Source organism: Oryza sativa, chromosome 11 (assembly GCF_034140825.1).
Source record: "Oryza sativa Japonica Group chromosome 11, ASM3414082v1".
Taxonomy (NCBI): domain Eukaryota; kingdom Viridiplantae; phylum Streptophyta; class Magnoliopsida; order Poales; family Poaceae; genus Oryza; species Oryza sativa.
The window spans coordinates 31,070,983-31,080,509 of record NC_089045.1 but is presented as its reverse complement, the minus strand read 5'-3'; the positions used below and the strand labels follow the sequence as shown (position 1 = coordinate 31,080,509).

The 9,527-nt window shown below is 43.8% G+C and overlaps 1 protein-coding gene across 1 annotated transcript; it reads right to left on the bottom strand.

Moving 5' to 3' along the window:
* Nucleotides 1-4,587: 4,587 nt before the first annotated feature.
* On the bottom strand, nt 4,588-6,842 carry LOC4351235 (phenylalanine ammonia-lyase). The gene is made up of 2 exons (XM_015760458.3): nt 6,469-6,842; nt 4,588-6,316 (listed from the first exon to the last, which is right to left on the bottom strand). Exons 1-2 carry the CDS (start codon nt 6,840-6,842, stop codon nt 4,588-4,590), a joined length of 2,103 nt encoding a protein of 700 aa, XP_015615944.1.
* Between the last annotated feature and the right edge of the window lie 2,685 nt (nt 6,843-9,527).

Sequence of the window (9,527 nt, the reverse complement as noted above, 5' to 3'; positions counted from 1 at the left end):
TTGTATTGTTCTTCCTTGTACTACTTGATCGTGCTCTTTCTATATTGATAGTTTGATACCCTTCTCCGGTAAACCCGTGTACCAGTCACTGCAACCTCACCAAATGTAGGATATAAATGAGCTCACACCTATCCTTCTCTAGCCATCAGTGGATCATGGTGATTTGCATTAGTGATCCGAGTCATTGTTGAGTTTGTCGTCCCTAAGAAAATTAGGGCCAGCCTGCTGCACCTCATCCTTTGGTGAGATTTTTCAGCACCTCAGCAATTTGTTTTCTCTCACACAAAAGGACCTCACAAAGATTGCTTTGCCACTGAACTCCGCCACCAATAGCTAGTAGTTGCAAAATTCTAGGAACACTGTTCTTGGTGCTTTAGGTAGATTGTTAATTAGCAAGAAGCATGGGGATATTCAGAGGAGGATGGAACTAAAGTCACTTGGTAATATCTGAGAAAGAGATAACTGGAGTTACAATGTAATTACACTAAATTCATGTGCCAATAATTACTGAACTAAATCAATTATCCCACCACATAGCTTATGCACCTATATCATTTCTTTCAATTGTAAGCTATGAAATCAAATTTCTGCTAAGGGGCAGCCAGTAGCAGTTCCATTTGTCACATTAAGTCAACGCGCATAGTTACTTCATTCCAAGTCTAAAATGGGTGATTCAAATTGTATTAGAACCAGTGAATTTGGCTCCTTGGTGTGATATAAGTTTTATTCATGTAAGGTTGCTAAAAATATCAGTATATGGTTGGGTCTGTTTGTTTTATTTTCAAAAGTTGCCATTTTAGTGTATATGGCTGGTTAGTTGTGTATCTCCTAAGCTAGAGCAGCAAATGTAGTTTTTATGTCAACTTGTACGCTGCCCACTGTATTTATCTATCAATTTATATAGCATGTTGCATATGCATGTTTATTTGAATCTTATTTGCATATTTGTCTTTTATCGGTAGATTTAGAAGTTTCGGAGTAACGTGGAGCAAGAACCTGAGATTGAGTGTGATTATCTGCAGCAACAAGGCGAGCACCTAAGCATCTAGCACCCATGTTTTACTTAAATTCCTTTGGTTGCGAATCTATTATATATATATATATATATATATATATATATATATATATATATATATATATCTATATTTGTGTGTGTGTGTGTGTGTGTGTGTGTGTGTGTGTGTGTGTGTGTGTGTGTGTGTGTGTATGCATTTGCTTAGTTAATAGTTTTGGGTGACATGGTATAATTAATTGGTGCATTTACCTTAGTTATATATAGCTGCCATATACCTATTACTCTCCTGGTTGGGAATAGTTGGGATGTTTTATTCATTATGCTTAGTTTTGCTTAGTGGGGATACAACTATATGGCTAGACAATTTTGTTAATTATGGGATATGGACAACTTGGTTAATGGGCTAAAACTGGAGCACTTACATTAAATAATGGTTGATGAAATATGATTGACTTGGACGGGTGGTAGGGCGATGATGGGAGGTATGTTTCCCCTGATGCAGTAGCTCCGTCTGGGTCGTTAAGGACTGAACATTTTGACGTCTATTCAAGCACCCTACGTACTTACCACATGCCGTATCATGGGACCGGCTTGTTTGATTACTAGACCTACTGTGATCATTTACGCCCATCAGAGAAACGTGAGGATTTGGGATCCGCGGAGTGCCTGGTTGGCCGAGGTATGGCAGGGTGTATCTCCCGCGTGGTGAGCCCGCCTTAGTCACATCACACGCACGTGACTGAGTCGTCGGGGGCCCCGGTGTGGTTTAAATGGTTGGGGTGGGGCTAGGAAAGGACATGTGATGAGCTTGAATCACTTGTAGGTCGCACCTGTGTGGTGGGCGGCATTTGATCCTTGTTCATCTCGTGTGGATACAGTTGTACACATCTGATCAGAGTATAATCTATTCGAATAGCCGTGTCCACGGTTATGGACAATGCTTGATGTGTGCCTCAGTTATGTTAGCATCAAACTTGGGTTATTTTGGTGGATTTATGTTTGATGGTGATGTTGGCAGGTTGTGCCATGATGATATAGACTTTGGTAGTTCCATGGTGGATGCTGTGAGCGCCGTTTGGGCTCATTTACTTGTACCTTTCAGATTAATTTGCTTGCTGTCCAGAATTTTATAATGTTGCTAATCAGTTTATTGTGTTATCTCTTCCACTTATATCTGCTTAATAAAATTGGCTTTATGCAAATATATATATATATATATATATATATATATATATATATATATATATATAGGGTAAGACTCGCGAGTACAATTTTGTACTTAACCCGGCTTCGCTGCTTTCAGGTGAGGACTCCGGCGTAGAATTGTGCTTCCTGTGTGGTCACTGTTCTGCCGGCGGCGGCGAGGGCAGCGAATGATCTTCTGCTATCTTCAGCTTGGCTCTTGCCTGGTTGGTTTGCCTTTGTGGGGTTGTGGCACCATCGTCTTTTGTTTTGTACTTTTGGCTTTTGTTTGAATCTTCCGCTACTACTTGTGTGCTGTTAGATGGGACGACCCTATTCTGTACCAGATAATTGCTATACTTGACCCCTCTTTATGCACTTGTGATGATCTTCCAATTGCTTGCAATGAAAGTGTGAGGCTAGTCGCATTCCTGGGGACTAGCTGAGCACGAGTAACGCGTTTTGATCGCTTGAGATAATTGGGGATAGCGCTTTGGATCGAGGCATTCGGGTATGCCTTGTTTTCTGGTCGCCGCCTTCGTGTGGTTGACGGGCATATGACAGAGTAGCCTGGCAAGCTATCTTATGGTTATCTCTTGTGATCATTACTCGGCATTCCGGTTATTATAGCAGAAGGTGTCAACCGTGATCATGGACACATTGAGGATGAGTGGCTATTTATGCGTGTATGGATCCTACTCCTCCAATAGTATGTGGTGGTCGCGTTGGACACTGGATAGTATAATACTCGGGGTGTCCACAAAAGCCCTGCACTTCACACGTAATTCGGCCACAGTCCCCCACGAACAGTACCCCTGAGGTGTTATTTTGCGTTTCGGCCCTTCGTAATGACGTATATTTCATGGGAAGAAGAGAAAAATCACGAATTAGGTTCACGCTGTAAAACAAGAAAATCGATGGGCTTTTTCGTTAGTACTCCCTCTGTCCCCTAATATAAGGGATTTTGATATTTTGCTTGCACTGTTTGACCATTCATCTTATTCAAAAAAATTGGAATTATTATTTATTTTATTTGTGACTTACTTTATTATCCAAAGTATTTTAAGCATAACTTTTCGTTTTTTATATTTGCACAAATTTTTTTGAATAAGACGAGTGGTCAAACAGTGCAAACAAAATATCAAAATTTCTTATATTGGAGGACGGAGGTAGTATAAGTAGAAGCATACTTCACGCGTTATCGTGGGTATCACCAATGAATTTTAGTGCATTATATGGTATGCTGATGTAGACAAATAAATGCAGGTTAGTGAATGACGTAACTTGCTGATGTGATACCCCCCTCGTTTGATCCCTTGAGGGGATATCCCTCATTGTTATCATTGTTTACGTGTCACTCAAATGGTTATGAAAAAATTGAAAAAATTTGAGAATATGTATTAACATGTAATATATCACTCCACAAACATGCAAGTTCAAATTCAACTTCTACAACTCAACAAGAAAAACAATTTGACTATGAATATACATTAACTAGCTGCGGATTAATTTGTTTTTCTGTTACGAGAATTTGAACTCGCATGTTTGCAGAGTGTTATATCGCATGTTAATATATCTTCTTATTTTTTTTAATTTTTTCATAACCATTTAAGCGACATGCAAACAACGAAGGGACATCTCCTCGAGGGATCAAAATAGTTTCCCATAACTTGTATGATACCATAATTACATGTGCTAGTGAGTTGCTGTTTTGGATGACTTGCATGTCGAACTAAACTTCTAGTGTGGTTTGAGATTATAAGACAAATAGATCGATATATTAATAGATATAGACAGATAATGCTTAAAATGACTTTTATTTACATATAAGCTTTCTTAATGTAAGACACAAGTACACCATGATTATAAGTGCTCAAACATTTATATATAGTCCAGCCTATTCTTTAGTCATGCCCCGCCGTGTGAATTATTGTGTATAGTAGGATAGTACGGAAGTGGATTTTGATCCCTCGAGGGGATGTACTCTCGTTATTTACATGTCACTTAAATTGTTATGAAAAAAATTAAAAAAAATTAAGATGTATTAATATGTGATATATCATTCCGTAAACATGTAAGTTCAAATTCAACTTCTATATCTCGGAACGAAAAAAACAAATTTGACTATGAATATACATTAACTAGTTGTGGTTTAATTTGTTTTTTTCGTTACGAGATATAGAAGTTGAATTTAAATTTACATGTTCTTCTCAAATTTTTCTAAATTTTATTATAAATATATAGGTGACATATAAATAACGAGGGCATATGATTTCGTCGAGTGATTAAATTAGTTTTCCGGATAGTAGTTTTGCTTTTTCATCCGTAATTAATACCTCATCTTCTCTCTTTTTTTAGATAATACCTCATCTTCTCTTATGATGTGTAGTTCAGCTAAGTGGCAGGGGCGCGCCTTTCCACTCGCTGAGGCACTCCAGCAGTGGATGGATGTGCTTGTGCTGGTTCATGGCGATCACCACCTTGTCCACCTCCTCCCCGGGAGACCGCGTCTTCTCGCCGGTCAGGTACTCGGCGCCGAGCTCCTTGCGCACGAACCTGTACAGCGGGTACGAGCGGCAGTCGGAGATCCTGTTCGGGGCCGTGCCGCTCTCTACAGCGGCGCGTGCGGCCTCCACCTCGTCGGGGAGCACCGCGCGGAGCTGCTGCTCGAACTCAGCCACCTTGGCCAGGAGGATGTCACCGTTATTGGCCAGCGCATGCTCCATGAGCACCGCGCGGAGCTTCTGCATGAGTGGCAAGCTGGATCTGCATGGGTCTTCTGCGTACGTGAACACCGCCACGCGGTCGATAGCAGCGCCGAGCAGCGCTAGCAGATGGTCGTCGTCGTCCATGGCCAGGGTCAGGGATTTCTTGGCGACATTCGTCACGCACTTGTTAACAGCGGCCTTGATGCTCTCCTCGAGTTGGCGCAGGTCGACGGCCTGGCACAGTGCGATGAGGAAAGTAGAGGACATGAGCTTCAGGATGGTGACGGCCTCTGCAGTCATCCTGGAGGAGATGAGGCCGAGAGAGTTGACGCTCTGGTTGTGCTGCTCCGCGGTCTGCACATGGTTGGTCACCGGGTTGGCGAGGAACTGGAGCTCAGAGCAGTAGGACGCCATGGCGACCTCGGCGCCATTGAAACCGTAGTCCAAGCTCGGGTTGCGCCCGCCGGACAGGTTGGAGGGAAGGCCGTTGCTGTAGAAGCTACTGACGAGCTCGGAGAACTGCGAGAACATGAGCCTGCCGATGGCAGCGATGGCGAGACGAGTGTTGTCCATGGACACCCCGACGGGAGTGCCCTGGAAGTTGCCGCCGTGGAGCGCCTTGCGGCGGGCGACGTCGATGACCGGGTTGTCGTTGACGGAGTTGATCTCCCGCTCGATGGACTTGGTGGCGAAGCGGATGACCTCGACCTGCGGGCCGAGCCACTGCGGCGCCGTGCGGATGGCGTACCTGTCCTGCTTCAGCTTCGTCAGCCGGTCAAGCTCGCCCTGGCCCTGCTCCTTGTCCTTGGCAAGCTTCTTCATGTAGGAGCTGCCTTCCAGTATGTGCTCCATGATGGCCGCAGCTTCGATCTGTCCAGGGTGGTGCTTCAGCGCGTGGATGAGGTGGTCGGTGTACTCCGGATTGCCGGCCATTACCTCGCAGTACACCGCCGAGAGGACCTCGGCAAGGACGGCGAGGACGTTGGCCTCGAAGAGCACGATCGCCGCGAGGCCGGAGCCCACGGCCGTGCCGTTGACGATGGCGAGCCCTTCCTTGGGCTGCAACGCGAAGAACCCGTGCTCGATGCCGGCCATCCTGAATGCCTCGGCGGCGTCCACCTTGGTGCCGTCCGGGGCCACCGCCGCGGAGTTGTGGCGGCCGGTGATTAGGCCGGCGATGTAGGACAGAGGGACCAGGTCGCCGGACGCGGTGATGGTGCCCCGGAGCGGCAGGCACGGCGTAACGTTGGCGTTGAGCAGCTTGGCGATGGCCTCGAGGATCTCGAAGCGGATGCCCGAGTAGCCCTGGGTGAGGGTGTTGATGCGCACGAGCATGGCTGCGCGCGTGACCTCCGTCGGCAGCGTGTAGCCGTCGCTGCGGCTGGCTCCAAAGACGCCGGCGTTGAGGTATCTTTAATGAAGTATTTGATTTTCATTCAGAACCACCCACCCAATGAACGAATTAATTACTAGCATTATATATAGCTTGTGACAGTGAGCAATTAGTAGTATAAAATAAAATACTCAAGTATACTAGTAGTGTACAGCTAATTAAAGTCGTACCGGATCAGCTCTTTCTGGAGCGCGGCGAACTCCTTGGTGCGGCGGTGGGCGGCACCCCCGAAGCCGGTGGTGACGCCGTACGTGTCGGTGCCATTCATGGTGCTTTCGAAAACCCACTCGCGGCTAGCCTCCAGGCGGGGTCGTGCGGATTCGTCCAGCACCACCTGCACCCGGGCGGCCTCGCCGGCGACGGCTGCCACCTTGGCGACGCTGAGCATGGCGCCGTCGATCTTCACCAGCGGCGCGCGGTACTCAACCACCATCCTCTTCACCTCCTCGAGGTGGCTCCCCGCAACACCCTCTGCCGCCTTGCCCCAGTACAAGGGGTCGCTGCCGCGCGGCCCTGAGCCGTTGACACCGGTCTCACACTCCATTGCTCGCAGCGGCACGTACAGGTCGCCGAGTACGTACGTATACAGCTAACAGAGGGTCTTTGCGCGCGGTGGATCTTGTTGGAATCAGGACTCAGTGGGGGGGTGCTTAAATAAGGGCTTTGCTAACTGTCTCTCTTTTTAATTACCCATTTTTTAGAGTGATCACGCTAGGTCATTTTTTTCTACCGATTGATGTGTGCCCATGTGTGCTACTTTCTACCGGGCTAGCTAGTTTTGGGCTTTTGGCCCAATTGAAATTTAAGATTTTTTATTTTCGAATTTGTTTTAATTTTGTTTTGAAATTTATATCTGCATAAAGTTTCTATATAAAAAGTTTACGTGTCAAAAGTTTATATATAAAAATTTTGTATGTATAAAGTTTAAATTTGAGTTTAAAGTTTGTGGGTACAGATGTTAGTAATTTGAATATAATTTTATTTGAATGCCAAGCTTAAAAATTTGGGTAAAAATCTATTGAATTGAAGATGTTGCTATAAAATAAAAAAATTATGTGCACCCTAGTTAGACGGTAATTATGTGGTAATGCTTTAATTACGGAACGGCACATTATTTTTTTCCGACACCAAAACGTATGAATTAATGCAGTAGATCGTATGCTAATAATTATACCCTAAGTACATGCGAATTAAGTGACGACATGCATGGCTGCATATATGCTATGCTGGTTCTTCCAGAATCCAGTCACAAGTTACGTGCATGCAGACAAAGTAATTTTTATAGTTTGAGCATGTTCGTGGCCCGCGAACATTCGCATATCAGCCTTCCCCTCAATATATATGGTGCCTATGGTATAATTCCAAGCGGGCTGGGGAGACAACCATGCATGCATGGCATATCCTCTAGTAGGGTCCGAGAAGGCCACGATCTCTTCGATGTGGCAAAGGCATCTTCAACAGCAATTGATGTGGAGGCCAATTGAGGTGATTCCATGCATATGGTGAGCTGATTTGTCGTTTTGTTTTGCTTGTTAATGATTTGAGTGATCTAATAAGTAGATCAAAAGACTTGGGATTATTTTTCCTGTGATCTTGTAGGGACAACGGGAGCGTGCAGCTCCTTTCTGGGAGTGTTTTACTGCTAGATATATCTCAAGGAATTTGTTTTTTTATTCTGATATGTTGCAACCATAGTTGAGAGGGTTTCTGTTTGCAATCATACATTTTGATGAATAAGTTGAAAGTGTGATCCGTGAAAAAAAACTGCTTTCTTTACTATTTCAATTTGATTTTCAAATATTGTCATTGTAATTAATTGATTTTTTCTTTTTGGGAAAACGGTAAAAACGCAAAGCGCTCATATATACTGCTGCATACTCATCCCTATAAATACACGCATGAACACTCTACCCTATAAACATCTCCGAGAGAATGAAACATGATATCTTGAGATTGACGCGCCTTGATATTTATGGTTACATCGGCTTCTAGTAAACTAAAAGAATAATTAGTTATGAATGCAAACACGTGCCATCTTAAAATTATTTTGGAAAATAAGGTGTAAGTATTTTCCGTTCAATTAAGCACTTGTTTTTATTACAGAAAAATTGGCATGGTCTATGGAAAGTGGATGTTTAGCATGGCCATAATCAAAAACACCGAATAATACATTATAAATATATATGTTTTATTTGGCAGCTGTGCGGCACGGTAGTAAACACAACACAACTTTATCATAATTAATTATCTAGGATTTTTGCACTTACATTTAGTTATTGGACAACAGATTACGAACAAATTAAAATATAATCACCTATTAAACAAAGGAATCATAGCAAAGTATTTACGTACCTCCAATTTAATTTTGAAACGGCGTAGAGACAAAATCAACCATATATTTGATGAATAACCTGGTCAACAATAATTGTAGGTTGCAGCTCTGGTGGATGGAGAAAACCCACCAGGAATTAGTCAGGATAGAAGGATATATACAGATCCCTTTTTTTTTGAATTAATCAACCGGGGGATTCCCCACCTGAATTATATTGAAAAGAGGAAGAGGGTTTACATCATGAAGTATTACAGAATTAGCTAGAGTGAATAGAGAAAGAAAGAAGACTTTTCCATTTAGTCACAACCGACGACCTATCTTCTCTACGAAGATGCTCAGCCCACAAAGTAGCGTCCTCAATACATTTAGCCACTAACCTCGTCCGGGAGTTAGGGAGACCCCGAAAAACGACATCATGCCTATGGTTCCAAAGCCCCCAAAAACAAAATAAGAAAAAAACTTGGAAGTGCTTGACAGGCAAATGGCAGGGAGCAGTGAGGTCAGCGAGATCTTGAACACTCGAAACAACAGATATACGCAAAGTGTTGAGTTGTGATCCAAATTCATTTGCACTTAATAAAGGCCAGCTTCTGCCGTAGCGGATCGTCATCCCTTTTAGGGTTCCACCATATATATACCTCTTGTAAGCCGTCGTGCGGCGATGTAACCTCACCCCAGATATAGTGAAGATATTTTGCTGGCTGGCGCCCGTGGTTTTTTCTCTCCTGTTTTGGGAGGGTTTTTCCACGTTAAATCTCGTGTCTTCTGTGATTGATCTATTGTTCTTTATCGTTTGTTCGCTTATCGTTTCCTAACACAAAGCTCTCCAGAATTCCTGAGCGAATTGGCATTGAAGAAAGAGATGTGTCACCGTTTCGTCAGCACAATTGCAGACAA